General features: G+C 40.8%; 1 protein-coding gene across 2 annotated transcripts in view; it reads left to right on the plus strand.

The window, feature by feature from the left end:
• Nucleotides 1–17,158, plus strand: part of Micu1 (Mitochondrial calcium uptake 1) — a 274,642-nt gene that overhangs the window by 166,271 nt on the left and 91,213 nt on the right. For both annotated transcript variants that reach the window (XM_076784222.1, XM_076784221.1), the window contains exon 4: nt 8,818–8,855. In XM_076784222.1, coding sequence (XP_076640337.1) covers nt 8,818–8,855 — 38 coding nt within the window. The remainder of the gene's footprint in view (nt 1–8,817; nt 8,856–17,158) is intronic.

Genomic DNA, 17,158 nt, shown 5'->3' on the forward strand with positions numbered 1-17,158 from the left:
TTTTGCTCCTCCATTGAATTAAATCGCCACTCCTATAAACTAACAGACCTGTAAACGATCTCGCATCTTTGGTTGCATCCCATGAGGCATCCGTATAACAATCTATTCTATTTCCCCCACTTTTTCTACCAAAGCATAATCGGTAACCGATTGTCCCTTTCAAATATCTCAACACTCTTTTCAACCCACACATGTGTATTTCTTTTGGATCACTATTGAATTGTGATAAGCAACTAATCGCATATGCTATATCTGGTCTTGTATTTACACCCAAGAACATTAATCTACCAATAAGCTCTTGGAAGTCGTTCACATCGCATTTGTTCGAATTCTCGTCATTGTCCATTTTCACGTTAACATCTATTGGGGTCGATACGCCATTACACTCATTCATGCCATACATAATCAGCAACTTCTCTATATAGTCTCGCTGGTGCACATAAATTATTCCCTTCTCATGTTCTATTTGCAGTCCCAGAACATATTTCGCAACACCCATATTTTTGATGTCTATTTTTTCATTGATTTTTCTCATGTATCGCTGTTCAATCTCGTCATCGCTAGACACCACCACTATATCGTCCACATGAACAGTACAATATAAAAATCGCTGTTCTTCTTTCTTGTAGAATACACACGGGTCTTCTTTTGCTTGCCATAATCCAGCCTTGATTAATTCTTCGGTCATGTACTCGTTCCAGCACTTTCCAGCCTGCTTTAACCCATACAGGCTTTTATTCAACTTGCAGACCGTGTTCTTCCCGTATCCTTCGTATCCTGTAAGCATTTTCATGTATATCTCATTATTCAATTTCCCATGTAGGAATGCAGTTTTTACATCGTATGTTTGTACTTTTCTTCCCTTCTCTGCAGCAATACTAAACATCAATCTTATGGATTCTGTCCGGGCAACGGGTGCAAAAGTCTCATCGAAGTCATAACCTGGACGTTGTGCACATCCAATAGCTACTAGGCGCGCTTTATATCTCGACTGTTTTGTGTTCGGGTTCTCTTTGATGCTGTATATCCATTTATTGTTTATCACACCCTTTTCTTTTGGTCGTTGCACTATATCCCACACTCTGTGTTTCTCCATACAATCCATCTCCTCGTCCATAGCTTTCTTCCAATTTATCCATTGATCCGAATTCTTTGCTGCCTCAACATTCCTAGGTACTTCAATATCTGTTGCCATCATTGCTGAATTTTTATTTCTGATCCTTAATGATCTTCTAACATTTTTGTCTTCCGCTTTTTGTTCTTGGTCTTCTCTCTCTAAATACTCACGAACCTGTATCACTTCCTTTTTCGATCCTCTTGGTCTTCCTCTCTTTCGTGGTATTTTTTCTCCTTCAATGCGTTGAATATTGTTTTGAACTTCTTCATTCCTCATTTCATCCATTTCTGTGTTATCTTCATCTCTTTCCTCTTCATCTCCTGTCCTCGCGTTATCATCTGACCTCTCTGAATCCCTCGTATTGCCATTTTCTCTCAAATTATTTTCAATTTCTCTGTCTATATCGTACTCTTCATTGTTACTTCCATTGTCTATTCTCATGAAGGTTAAACTGTTGGCTGTTTGTTCCTCTTTGTCTATATCCACTACCCCCTCCCCTTCGTTTATTATATCAGCCCCATTTCTTTCTTCATCGAACTTGACATCACAATCGCATCGAATTTTGTTTGTTTGTGGTATGTAAATTCTGTATGTATTATTAGTTGCGTACCCAACAAATACGCCTTTAATTGTTTTTGACTCAAACTTTCCCTTTTTAACGCCCTTCTCTAATACATAGGCGACACATCCGAATCTTCTCATATACTTGATACTCGGTTTCCTGCCCTTCCAAAATTCGTACGGTGTCCTACCATGCACTGATGACTTTATCCTATTCTTAATGTGCACAGCAGTGCATACCGCTTCTCCCCAGAAGCCCATAGGTATTTTTGAATCAGAAAGCATTGATCGTGTCATTTCTATTATCGTTCTATTAGTTCTTTCAACTAACCCATTACACTGTGGAGTCCATGGTGGACTAAATTCATGTCTTATTCCTTTTTCTTCTAGCCACTCTCTAAGACTATTGTCTATAAACTCTCCACCGTTATCTGATCGTATAGCTTTTAATTTCATTCCCATCTCGTTTTCCTTTTGAATAATCAATTTCTTCAATTTATCCTTCGTATTACTCTTCTCGTTTAGCAGTTCTGTAAATATAAATCTTGAATGGTACACAATGGCACCATCCCTATCAAATTGCACTTTAAACCCTCGATCTGTAAACTTTGCGACAGACAGTAAGCTTGAATTTAAATCCGGAACACACAATACATTCAACAACCTCACTCTGCCTGTTACATTTGTTTGATCTAACACTACCTCTCCTATCCCTTTGGAAACTAATTTCCTCCCCTCTCTATCTGCTACAGTTATTTCTCTACTATCACTTTTCATAGTGTCAAAATTGACTGACACACACAAAACCTTTATTTTTATGTGTTTTTGCAAATTTTCACTGGAGAAGGCCAAATGAAAAATATAAAGAGAACAACTTGCGGCCTATTGTTAAGCATGGAGGTGGTTCGATAATGGTATGGGGTTCTATGTCAGTCCCTGGGTCAGGAAACCTTTATATTATGGATGAGATTTTTGACCAACACAATTTACAGATTTTTGAAAAAAATATAAGAGATAGTGTCCAAAAACTGTGTATAACTGATTGTTTCAGCTTTTACCAAGGTAACGACCCGAGACATCGGGCCCTAAATGTTCGATTTTGGTTGCTTTACAATTGTCCACATGTTATCGACTCACTTCCTCAATCATCAGATCTGAATGTAATCAAACATTTATGGGCATACTTGGCGGAAAAATTACAAAATTATGGTATGTCTAGTACAAAAGATTTAAAAAAGGCGTTAAAGGAGAAATGGACAAATATTGACGTTTCTTATTGCGAATAACTAGTCCGTTCAACGCTGAACAGACTAAAAGCTGTCATAGAAAATAAAGGACTAGCAATTAAATATTAAAATGAAATGAAAATAAAATAAAACTATATTTATACAGGGTGTTCGGCCACCCTTGGGAAAAATTTTAATGGTGGATTCTAGAGGCCAAAATAAGATGAAAATCAAGAATACAAATTTGTTGATGGAGACTTCGTTAAAAAGTTATTAACAATTAAATTCAAAAATTTAAAATCGCTTTGGAAAAATTATTTTCGGTTGCGGGGGTCAATTACAATCATTTTTGGTGAATAGACACACCCCCGAAATCTTGCGCATTTTCGAGAAAAAAATTCGAGTAAGTGCTGAAAGTTTCAGGTGAAAAAAAAGACTTTCGAATCGTCTTGAAAAAATTATTTTTAGTTGCAAGGGTCAATTGCAAGCATTTTTGGTCAACAGACATACCCCCGAAATCCTACTCAGTTTCGAGAAAAAAATTCATTACCGAAAATTTCATGTCTAACCATAGCGTTGATATGTTTCACTGAAATTTCATGCGTATCTTTAAAACTTCGTAACTTCTGAACGGATTGGACGATTTTAATGTTTAAAAAAGCAAACTACGCGTATTTTGGCGGAGAATATGTAGAAATCGCAAAAATATTCGAAAAGTTGATCTTCGACCCCGCAAAATGAGAAAAACGCCATAAAAATGGTCCAATTGTCAAACAGCCATAGCTCCTACAATTGTAAATATATTTCAATGAAACTTTTTTCTGAAGTAGAGTTCATGGGTACCTACAAAAAAGTATTAGACAACTTTTCTGTAGGGCGTCAAACAAAATTACTAAAAATGAAAAAGGAATTTTTAAGAAAAAATCGACAAGGAGTAGGTGCCTAAATTTTTCGACGAAAAAAAAAATTTTTAATTAATTCTGAAAAAATTATTCTCGGTTGCGGGGGTCAATTGCAATCATTTTTGGTGAATAGACATACCCCCGAAATCCTGCGCATTTTCGAGAAAAAAATTCAGTACGGGCGGAACTTTAAACGTTAATAACATTTTAACGAAGCCTCCATCAACAAATTGGTATTCTTGATTTTCGTCTTATTTTGGCCTCTGGAATCCCCCATTAAAATTTTTCGCAGGGGTGTCCGAACACACTGTATATTAAAATATTTTCTAATGTCTGAGTTTTACTTTGACGTCAGATTCCATTATTTTTAAGATTTTGTTTTTTACGACTTAAGAGGATATTCTTGTCTAGAAAGTGATATTTCCAGCTTTTTTCGGGATTTTTTTAAAAAGAAACTATAAAACTTTTTGTGTATCGGTTGTGGCACACATATTTACTAACATTTAAAGTATACAACTTAGTTTTGTAAACAAGAAATAATAACAATTACGTGAACTGTGTCTGGTTAAAAAAAGTATTGTGAAGAAAAAGTGTCTTGCTGATGTGCATGATTCCAACCGTTCCTTTAATCTAAAATGAAGAAACAAAATGGCATCTTGTTTTATATGAATATGAGTATGGCGTGAAGCACCAGAAATTAAAAATCTTGATAATTAAAGAAATGACGTCACTTTGAAGTTTAAATATAGTTTTTTGTTGGTTTCTATAAGTCTATAATATGTTTAAAAAGTATGAAAGAATAAACATTTTTGTAAAAACCCCGTGATTTATGCGATAACGGCACGTCTGCTGAAGGTTCTGTGCAAATTTGAAGTCAATCGGTGAAGGATAATAGAACTTGAGATATCGTACGGCCGTTACGAGATGAGCTTTTCAAACGGCTGTAACTTCGAAAATAGTACGAATTAAAACAAATCCTGTTGCATGCATATTTTCAATAACATATACTTTAAGAAAGTGCAATAAAAAGAAATCGATTTTTTTTTTAATTCTAAACAAGAATACCCTCTTAATGTGAATGAATATGTTTTTTGTTTTTAGTAAATTTATATGATCGCTTAATAAAAATAATTTTATTTTCTGTTTAAATTCTTTTCTTGCACTACAAGTCCCTTCATAAAGTATAAAAATGTAAATGTCCAAGTTTTACTTTGAGCCACTTTATTTTCCCGATCGGCTGATGCGTAGAAGCACTTTCTTCTCTATACTTACCGTACAGAGATGTGAAGTAGGCAAGTAGGTAGAGGCACGATTGGATTTTCTTAGAAAAAATATTTTTATTTTGCAAATTTAACCCCCCAGGTAAAGTCTCAACAAATTTCAGAAAAAAATCTCTATATTTTGTATTTTTTCCTCTTTCAATAACACTTGTTAAATTGACCAACTCTCTAAAATTGCGGAGGGTGCAGGGTAACAAATGCACTGGTATTTGGCGATTCAGGTAAACGCGCCAACGACCGGTCGACCGCTCTTCTTCAGTAAACTCAGAAAATCCGAATGTTCTTTGTACTAAGAACGGTATTGATAATTTGGTACAGTATGATAGTCGAGGAAATGGGTTTATTTTATAGTGTTATTTCCATCGCCGTTATTATACAGGGTGTTCGGCAGCCTCTTGGACCAAAATTTAATGGGAGACTTAGAGGCCAAAATAAAACGAAAATCAAAAATACCAATTTGTTAATTGAGGTTTCGTTAAAGAGTTATTAACGTTTAAAGTTCCACCTGTAGAACAGCAATCTGCGAACAGCTGCGTGCCTGCGATAGTAGTTCTTACTCAGCATGAGAAACTCTATTTACTGACTATCGACAGCCTTCTGTTTTCTGAGTGAGAACCAGTAGGACCGACCTGATCGCAGATAGCCGTTCTACAGGCGGAACTTCAAACGTTAATAACTTTTTAACGAAGCCTCAATCAACAAATTGGTATTCTTGATTTTCGTCTTATTTTGGCCTCTAAAATCTTCCATTAAAATTTTTCCCTAGGGTGACCGAACACCCTGTATACACTGTAGTATTTATTTATAGCTACAACAATCCCGGCTGAGCCTCCAAATTTTGTAGGAATAGTTGTAAAATGTATTAAATTCAGGATGTGTTGGACAATATTAGAGCACGATTTACACTTTTCTCTTTATGGGGTATGGAAGAGGTCGAGGTTCTATAAAGGACGCCTTAGCTATTTCGCTGGAGCAAGTCCTGAGATGAATTGATGGTTTATTAAGCTGCGTCCTTACAGGAATCCGGGGGAGGTCCGTCGCCGGAGAGCACCCAAGGTGCTCTTCGGTACTGACCGAGTGGCTGAGCCTAAGTACCCACTCACACAACACATTCATACCGATGTTTGATCCGTGAGAGCTTTCGCTCCGACCTCCGGGATGTCACCAGCCTTCTCAGGCTGATGACCCCATCCCTGCATCCCATCTCAGTGGCTGCCCCTATCCGCCAACTGAAGACGCACCACGTAGGGGTTCACTTCCTCTGCCTGGAGACAACCAAACGGGTGTGTGGCTCCAATGTCACCTAGCGAACGTACAACGTATACAGACATACAAGAGGCTCGCCAAACTCAAATCATATACTATACTTTTAATAAGATGAAAGTGGATAAAGTTTGGAAATATACGTATATTAATAGAATAGAATTATAATGAAAAAAACACAACAATAATAACTACGCTGACTATTCATTCCTCGACGCTGGCTACAACGGACTCTGTCTCCAGTCGAGTAAGATGACTTGGAGTTTGATTTGGAGAAAAAAACATTCGGATTTGAGTTGTGGCTTGAGAAACACCGAAAAAGTAGCGAGTATTTTATGCTTAACCAAAATAATTATCAATATAATTGTCATAAACTACCGTTGCTTGCTCTCGTTGATTTCACATTTTACATCATCACCTCAAAAATAATACTGTATTTTAAAAGAATTGATAAACAAATTTAAACTAGAGAACAATACAAATGAAAATTTTCGGATTTTAACATGAACGCCAAAATCATGGAGTAAATATTAGAAGAATAATGGTTGCACCAAATCCAAGAGCAGGGTCGTACTTTGTTAGATGAAGTACAAAATTTAATAAGAACATTTTTCCCAGTGACAATGTTAGTCAAATAATGCCGGGTAAGACGAATTGTATTTCCCTTATGAAAGACGGAAAACGTATCATCATTCTAAAAGTTTAGTTTTAGGAAAAAAGAACTTTTTCAATACTTTAAACATCAATTTCTGAATGAGAAAGTTGGTTTACCTTAATCGCCAAACATCGGGGGGCATTTGTCGTCCTGCCCTGATCACAATTTTAAAGAGTCGGTTTCAAAAAGTGCATTCGAAAGAGGAAAAAAACACAGAATATGGAGATATTTTTTTCAAATTTGTTGTGACTTGATCCGGGGGTTGAATTTGCAAAATAATAATATTTTTGATATTTTTGTATTGCAAAAATGATTTTACGAATAAAAGAAATGTAGGATAAAGCTAGCTGCAAGAGCAATGATCCTGACGAATTTTTATCAGAAACTTTATTTCGCAACCTGATTATTGTCGCCAATTGTAAACTGTTGCACGCTTTTCAAAAACTCAATCTCCCTGCATGACAGGTCAAGTTCGTCTTCTTTCAATTTCTTCTCTCCTCGGCAAAGTTCAATCTCCCGCTGCATATTAGCTCGTTCCTGTTCACTCATAGAAGGGATGTTTGTCGTCCCTGACTGCTCAGTTAAATCTTCTTGATAATCTGTCGATCCCATTGCATAATCTCTCGTCCAGCTATCCGATGGATCAGCTTCCATTAGCCGGTTTATTAATTCCGATTTCACCCCTGACGAACTCAGTCCCAAAACTCGTAGTTTTTCTTTCAATAGCACTACGGAAAATTCACTGACAGCTCTACTCATTGTAAAAAGAAAAATAACTTACAATCAAACTAATTAATCCTCACAATTTCACTTCCTCGTAGACATGGACGAGCCCCCAATTTGTAGGATAAAGCTAGCTGCAAGAGCAATGATCCTGACGAATTCTAATCAAAAACTTTATTTCACAAGAATAATTATTTCACACCGCACAAGCTTGCTCTGCATTTACCAATCGCTCTCAATGCCCTGCCTTCCCCGGTCGCTTTCTCCTAATCTTTCTTACACACATACACACACGCCTTGAGACAAAACCTGCACGCATTCTGCATTCGTCTTCGCAATATGGCAATCGATTAATTTGTTTTCCCGGTTCGAACAGCTGACTCCAGTCACTCACCTCACGCATTTACCCAACAACGCACTCACATTCTCACCCCGCAGAAAGTTAATGAAAAAGAACAATCCTTTACGATTAAAACTAAAACAAATTAAAAGGTCCTATTTTGAACGGTTACGAAAATAAATATTCTTTTGTGAAAGTAGTTTTCGTGAAAATCAGTAAAAACTGCTAACTTTGAGGGTCTGTATTGTTTTTTAAACAATTTTCAAAAACAGCAAAATGATGACGTATTGCCCCCCCCCCCCCCCAGTATCACATGGATTATAACATATTTCAATTTGAACGAAATCACTGAAAACGAGTACAAAAGTGATCAATTTGCTATGGAATGACCTTAATATCGGTTTCGTAATAAAAAACTGCTAAGTATAATGTATAATAAGTATAATGACGATAAGAAAATAATATCGGTTTTTGAACCTGGTTTAAGAGGAATCTTAAAGATTATAATATCTAAAACCTGGTAAATATAAGGTACATATTCCAGTATTCCTTTTTTTCCATTTTCATATAAGCCACCTGCTTTATACGTATATCATGAATCTAAGAAAGACCGCCTTCCTTCTTTGCAAACACATTTTCTGCATAGCTGGTACGACATAGTTTTGGTGATTATTCCATCAGTACTACTATACCCCATAAATTATTTACAGAAAAATTTTCAATGTTTTTAAATTATATTATTATTTTTAGGACTTGGATTGGATAAATACAAACGCTACGATCCAAAGGTGAGTTAATTATTTAAAACGAATATTCTATTAATGAAAACATTTAATTCTCGAACGTCTAACAAGGAAGGTTTTTCAGGTGTCCGCCTCCGATTGTTTTGAATTTTGGATATGTTTTAAAGGACCGAAAAATGAGATATACGTACTTTTTATATCGGCCCGTTTTCATATTTAGGGGGTGAAACGACCCCCTAAAGGTTTAGCTACAATAGGCTATCTCAAAAACTATCATCGATAGAAGAAAACTTCTTAAGGAAAAGTTTCATGATTTTGTATGCACATATAAATTCTGGTCATCAATTTTGTAAAAAAAAATTTATTTATAACAAAAAATTTGTTTATAACATTATTTTAAAAGAAATCACAATTTACATAATAACAAAAAAGAACACAATTTCTTTTCTGAATCCATTGATATATCACATAGTATGTTTGCCTCTTACAATTTTGCGTATTTCAATATTTTATGTGTTGCGCACAAACATCGGGTGGCGGTCATACCAAATATGACGTGCGGTCGATGTCTTTTTTAGGACGATATTTTTTGGCAAACAACATATATGATCAACTACACGTTATTTCTTTCTTTCTCACACTACAATCTATACATATGTATATCTTATGACCAGGGAAGTTCTGTCGGCCAAGCATGAGATATATCATTTTACTCTAAATGGGTATTAACGCCATAAAATAGTATCAGTGGATGCATAAAGAAGTGGTTCTTATTACGCACTAAACAAACAGTAAACAATCAATCATAAATGTATATATAATTCTTTAAACTATCAAATCCAAGCGTTCGACGTGATCACAGCATTTATTTTGTAATACAGTGATTAAAAATGATTATCAATCCGATGAATGTGATTAATTTGCTATTAGCAACATTTCAAATAATGTATTTAATGGATACTCCTGTAACAAGAGAGAAAGTACAACTTAAGGAAACCATTCAAAAAATGTTGCTGGATAGCATATTTGAATTTAATGAAATTGAAGTTTCTGAAGAATGGTCATTGGACTTTTTGGATCAACTTAAAGAATGTGAGGTTGAGGCTGTTGATGAAGATGATGCAGACGAAAATTGGTCTGGGAGACATATACTGGAGTTTGTTCGCAGCGTGACGAAGACGTTGATGTTGATTATAAACGGAATGCAGTTGCGTTTCGGAAAGGTTGAGAAAAAAGACGTAGACTTGCTACCATTCAACATAATTTTAAACTTGTTTCATCTGAACGACAATTACGAAGATGGACTCATCAAATTGAAGCATAAGGAACTAGAAAAGAAAGATTGGCTCAAATTTCCGAGTTCGTGATAACAAATTTGAAGAAAGCTATTGATTCGAGTATATTTTGCATGATAGAGATATTCGACGATGGACTTTACAAGCATATAAGGAACAAGGTAACGATTATATGACATTTAAAACTTCTAAAACATGGCTGTATAATTTTAAAAAAGCTCATTGTATTGTTTCTCGAAAAGTAACAAAATTTGTAACACGTAAGACAATAGAAGACGATGAAGTATTGAAAGTTAAAGCTACGGATTTTGTCAATGAATTAAAACCTTTGAGATTGGACTCGAGATGAGTCTATTGTTGCGACGGTATGAAGATGCCGCGCAATACCGCGAAATTGCATCGTCGCAATGGTGTGAAGAGGCTTCGCGATGAGGTGAAGCTGCCACACAAAAACGAGCGGATGCGAGATCCCGAGCCTTCCGGTTGCTGAGAGACCGGAAACGTTTTGAAGATTAGAATTACGACAGATCGCTAGGCGAACAAACGTATCGAAAAGCACTCTTGTAATTATCCCTTAGTTGAACAGGGACATGGTCGACGCTCCAGAATAGTTCAGCCCGCGGTAGGATAAGTGGACTCGAGGGCGGTGCAGGTTGCACCGGGGCTACTTCGATGAAGTCTGAGTGGGCATCTCCAACTAGTGTAGACTTTCTCAGCCCCCACGTGGCAGCCAGTTGACTAGTGATAGCTTCGCGCTCACTTTTCTCCAGATCCCATACTAGGCGTGCGAACCGTTATCTCCAAGCTCCTAGGTCGTTATTGACTAACCTCATCTCCTTCCTAGTCTCCATCGTGTAAAACTTGCCGTCCGATACCTTACTTAACTCGATACCCATTCGGCTGCGGGCATCCAACCCGCAACCCCCTAATGCGTTGGGCGTGATAGCGTAAGCTGCGGCCTTAGCCTCACATATGTTTTGCGATCTTGCGCTCTCTAGATACATACGTGCACAGGCACTCGGATCAGCACACCTTAGCGACAGTAGATGCCACTGGCTCAAGGTGCCATACAGGCGTTCACCCGGTGTCAGCGGTGACGCCTGGGCCGGATTTCTAAATCATAAGTTCACGAATGATCGAGCCAGATAGCCCGTCACTCCATCCTGCTCATAACTTCGCCTGAGAAATTCCGCTCTACTCCGTGAAATGTATGTTTTTAGGGGGTGCACCTCGTACCCCACGATCTGATAGCAGTCAATGATACGTTGGACCAACGGAAGATCACGCGTTGCGAAAATGACGTCGTCCCCTTGTGCGTAAAAATGTTGGATTTCGGATTTATATCCAAGGAGGCTTTGAGCAATTTTGTGCATCACTCTGAAGCTGCAGACGTTCAATATGGTGTCGAGTCAAGTGTCAGGTCCAAGAGGTCCGCCTAGGTCAAGCCTACTCCCTAACCATGAATAGGCTTCATCATACATATCGTCTGGTGCCTTGTAAGGGAGGAACCCAAATCCTAGCTCCCAATAGCAGAAGTCTCTCCAATAAACATCGACGTTTGGGCCCCCCATTTTGTATAGTCCGGTTTCTTTTTTCAATAATTTCTGCAGCCCATGTCTGCATGCTTGGCCAATCTGGTTCTTGATCCTGTAGAATCTCTCGAGAACTGCGGCACCTGCCCGCTTGTATGCTGTCCTGTAAATCATATGTACATGATCTTCCATCACTCCAACTCCGATAGAACATGCAGCACAAGTCGGGTGTTTAGCTGTTGGTTTCTTCAGTTGGAGCAGGAACTCGTCATATTCCATGCCCCAAGCCGGGATGCCGCATCCACAGTTATAGTGAGGTCCTACTTCTTCCTCAATGCTTCGATACGCCTCTTTCAGTTTGTAAGAAAACAGAGCTGGGGACCACTGGGGTTCCGGGACGACCCTGTCGCCCCCTACCCAACTCTCATTGTCAAGGTGTTCGTAGATATCTTGACTCAACGCTTGACTCCCTCCCTCACACCGTGCTCCTCTAATACCTCCGGTGTGTTCGTGACTCTGGCCACGACTACCTCCGACCATGCCCCCCTCGCCACTTCCTGCGCCTCCAGTATGGGCGGGTCCCGACCTCGCTTCTCGCCATGCGAGAGTTTCGGGTCTGATTCCCATCCCAAGGGCCCTGTGTCCTCGAAGTTTCTCCTGATCCTGTCCTCCGCCATCGCTGCTGACCTTAATCGCTCGATTTCCGCTGTCAATTCGGCGATTTTGATCAGCGGGTCGGCCCCGGGTGCCTGGGTGACCCCGCCGCTGTTTTCCGATGGCTTACTACTCTTGCGGCTCTTGCTAAGTTTAGATGTGTCGACGCCCATCGAGCGGCCAATATAATGTTGGATGAGTCCGGTGGCCTTCTCATCCCGTTCGCCTCTCAGAATTATGGTGCCATCACTGAATTGGCGGCCCGTGACGATTGAGGCTGTCCCTTTTGGTATTACCAGCGTTTTTAGCTCTTCGTTGCTGTAATCTTTAACTCTGATGGGGACTCCCCAGCCCCATGAGTCTTCAGGAACGCTTGGGCTGCCATGGTCATCCCAGCCCTGCTCCCAAGCCATACGACCCCCCCTGGTGTAATCGACTATCCAATTTATGCCGTCGAGCCTGTCTCCTAAGGGGTGGGTCTTATAGCATAATCCCCAATACTGTCTTTCGTTGGCGTTTAAATCGATCTTGAATAACGCTGAGTCGAGGGCAGCATCATCCTCTCCTTGTTGTACTTGGATATAACACCTTGTACTCCAGCTGCCTGGTATGGTGTTGTAAGTATATTGGGATCCGGGTCGGCCACTCTCCTGGATCATCATGGTCTGCCATTCTGTATTTAGGGTAGACCGCCAATAAGAACTAGGTGTACGTATGCCCGTGAGTGTGCCGCCATTCCCCCGCACATGAATGTTCATGGTCCACGACCACTGAACTGTTTCATTAATAAAATATCGGGCGAACCACTCTGTTGTGGCCCCTTCTCCTCGCATAGGGTCTTTGATCAATAACGCCCAATATTTGAGTGCGGCTTCGTCTTCCTCTGGAAACGCCACGCGATCTTGCTGTGCAGCGACCCTTTTCCATTCCTCGAAGCTCCGGCGCAACATACGGCCGCGTTCTAACCTATCTAAGCCACTCGAGTGACACCGGGCCGCAAGGTGAACTGGGTCTTCGGCCGTATCCGTATCGCAGTAAGCAAATCCAGTAGCAACTGCCAAGGATGCCATTCCCCCCCACTCACCGATACGCACCATGGGATACCTCCTAGCTTTACTTCGCGTGGTAAAGCGCTGGTCTAGCCCTGAAACGGCAGAGTAACATCCGTAGCCAGGGTACGAGGTCGGCTCGATGCCAGCCGCCGGTTCTAGTCCTAGTTGATCGAGGACATCTGAGGGTGCTCCTGTATACTTGTTTGGTAGACCGGGTCCTCCGCTGTATCCTTCCACCCTTTGGTGCCATCGCACCGTGAGCGCTACCGTGAGGGAATTGACCTCGATCCAGTCGATGCCTTTTGGGAAGTATTGTGCCGTATAGCATGCGAAGGCTTCTCTTAGTGAACGGCTCGATGTCAACATTGTGGTGACCATTGTGATTATGGTCTCATTTATGTCATGCGGGGGTATATTTATGTCCCGCGAAACCACGCCCCGATGGTCTGCTCCCGTGACATCATATACGTGACCCCCTAAGTCAACAGATCCTGTCGTTTTGGTAGGGACGACAAATATCAATTTGGTTGCAGGGTCATGCACGTCGACCAAGCTCGCGGTACGAGCGTACCTCTCGTATTCCGCTATACTCCGGCCTTCTGGATCCACTGGTCCCGAAATCCTCTCCACCTTATACGTGTCAACCACGTGCACGAGAGGGTAGGTTAGTTGGGAGGCGACCCGCCCATACTGGAGGCGCAGGAAGCGGCGAGGGGGGCAAGGTTGAAGGTAGTCGTGGCCAGAGTCACGAACACACCGGAGGTATTAGAGGAGCACGGTGTGAGGGAGGGAGTCAAGCGTTGAGTCAAGATATCTACGAACACCTTGACAATGAGAGTTGGGTAGGGGGCGACAGGGTCGTCCCGGAACCCCAGTGGTCCCCAGCTCTGTTTTCTTACAAACTGAAAGAGGCGTATCGAAGCATTGAGGAAGTGTTGCCTTCATCCGCCCCCGTCGTGCGCAGGATCGCTGTCAAGGATTGTTCTTCCGTCGAGGCGGGAGAATCTCGCAAGAGGAGATATCCGGACGAAGAAGAGGATACACCGGAAAAGGGGGACTGAAAGCGAGAGGCCCATGGAGTGTTGGAACTGCGGGGAAACGGGACCTATGCGGTGGAACTGCCCCAGAAAGTACCAGCAGAAGGCGGCGTAGAAGGAGAATTGTTCCGCGTTGAAGGAATCGCCGAGATGATTTGGAAAATGAATCATCGTCATGGTCAGCTGTCTGCAATGGAAGGATCTTTTAAGAAGGGAAGAGGAGCACCCTTTGGAGGGATAAGGCTCGCCGGAGCACCTTCTGAGGGGATGGCGCTCGGCGGGGCATCTTGTGGAAGGATAGGGCTCGTGGGAGCACCTTTCGAAGGGATAAGGCTCGTCGCAGCACCCTTTGAAGGGATAGGGCTCGCCAGAGCACCTTCTGGAGGGATGGCGCTCGTCGGGGCATCTTTCGGAAGGATAGGGCTTATGGGAGCACCTTCTGAAGGGAAAGCGCTCTATGTTATGGGTTCCCTGCCAAGGTCTGTGCTGAAGGTGACAACAAGAAGGCGATGTGTAGAATCGGCTGGATAAGTTGGGTTTCCGTATAGTCCGTTTCCAGAGGTCCAAACCAAGGGTTGTGCATGTGAATCGACTGGCTCGGTACGATTCACGAGACGCCCCCTGCGAAGATATTGCGAGGTGAGGATCGAGGAAGATGGCCGACATCTTCGCCCAAGAAGAGGACGTTTCATCGCAGAAGGCGAGGATCGGGTTTTCCTACCGGCCGCGGAGGACTCTCCATTTCCGCAGGTCAGAACGGCCGGGGAAGTGCAATTCTCCCCGGGGAGGATCGCCTCCCAGTCATGCTCGACTCTAATAGCGGAGTGGGGCACAGACGGTCGGACGGCGGAATTGTGGTATGTTCCACAACCGATCTTCGAGGAAATTCTCCTTGGAGATCGGGGAACATCCCATGGGAAGTTCTCTCGTGAGGCTGGGGGGAATCCGCATCCGGGAAGTCCTCAAGAAAGAAGCACGCAAGCCGCAAGAGTCAAGGGGAAGGGCGAGGAGCAGTCGGGATTTCCTCATCCTCGAAGATGTCTAAGTTCGGACGAAGTATTCCGAAGGTATACACCGGCGCCTTGCTCAAGGTTTTTGAGTGGTTTTCCTTGGGACGAAGGACGAATGTCAAGGTGCTGACTGTCTGATAAAGGCCACTCAGGTAAATGATCGACCTATTAGTTTATCTACTTTACAGACAGAGGTGTACAGGTTCGACGCAGCTTCGCGACAACCCAGAGGTTAGGAGACTACGGGTGAAGTTGGCTGTTCGAACGGAATTTGCAGCGGTCGGGACGACCGCTCTGAAGGAAGAGGAAGCAGTGTTGCGACGGTATGAAGATGCCGCGCAATACCGCGAAATTGCATCGTCGCAATGGTGTGAAGAGGCTTCGCGATGAGGTGAAGCTGCCACACAAAAACGAGCGGATGCGAGATCCCGAGCCTTCCGGTTGCTGAGAGACCGGAAACGATTTGAAGATTAGAATTACGACAGATCGCAAGGCGAACAAACGTATCGAAAAGCACTCTTGTTAATAAAGTTCCTAGTTTGCATTAGTTGTGCTGTTTTAATTGTGTTATAATATGAGGCGAGCGACGAGCAATACTCCCCGGCATAACACTATTCTCTCTCATGCCCTTATATTAGACTCCTGGAGTGGCCACTAAATAAATTTACTAGTGCCTAGTATACATAGTAAACACCAGATATTATAATGAACATTAACCATACATTATATCTGGTATGACCGCCATCCGATGTGTGTGCGCAACACATATATAATATTGAAATACGCAAAATTGTAAGAGGCAAACATACTATGTGATATATCAATGGATTCAGAAAAGAAATTGTGTTCTTTTTTGTTATTATGTAAATTGTGATTTCTTTTAAAATAATGTTATAAACAAATTATTTTTTACAAAATTGATGACCAGAATTTATATGTGCATAAAAAACCATGAAATTTTTCCTTAAGAAATTTTCTTCTATCTATGATAGTTTTTGAGGTAGCCTATTGTAGCTGAAACTTCAGAGGGTCGTTTCACCCCCTAAATATGAAAACGGGCCGATATAAAAAATACGTATATCTTATTTTTCGGTCCTTTACAACATATCCAAAATTCAAAACAATCGGAGGCGGACACCTGAAAAACCTTCCTTGTAAGACTAGATCTTTCTGGGCTTAACTTTACAAAGACTGAATTCGACATAAAAATGTTTTCACATAGTTCTGAAATATTTAAAATTCTCATATCATTTACCTTTCCCTGTTACATTAGAAAATACTACTTATATTAAAATATTCACCATTACAAAGAAATAAATATGTTTTAACTGCAACTAGTGATGGGTCATGAACATATTCAAGTAATATATGCAACACAAAAGAAGGATAATATTGATAGATTAATTATTCACAATTAATTGTACGACTAACAATCTAGCCGTATAAAACTAATATTTTATTTATTAGATTATGTTTTATTCGATTTTTTGGGTCGATTTGTAATTACGTGTGTATTAAATGTTGACCAGAATGAGGGAACAGTCTCTTGTAATACAGTTTGATGTGATAGGAATTCCATAGTCATAGTTATGTACTACTTCCTGAGAAAAAGCCATATCAACCAACTCTTGACACATCTTGAAACGAATATTTCTCTATTAAAGGATAAATCTCGGAAGCGCGTATCTAATAATGCTGTAATATCATTTATTATTCTCATAATTGTGCAGATATTTATTCAACTGAAACTTGTGGCATAGACTAGATC

The sequence above is a fragment of the Colletes latitarsis genome, chromosome 2 (genome assembly GCF_051014445.1).
Source record: "Colletes latitarsis isolate SP2378_abdomen chromosome 2, iyColLati1, whole genome shotgun sequence".
In the NCBI taxonomy this organism is placed as follows: domain Eukaryota; kingdom Metazoa; phylum Arthropoda; class Insecta; order Hymenoptera; family Colletidae; genus Colletes; species Colletes latitarsis.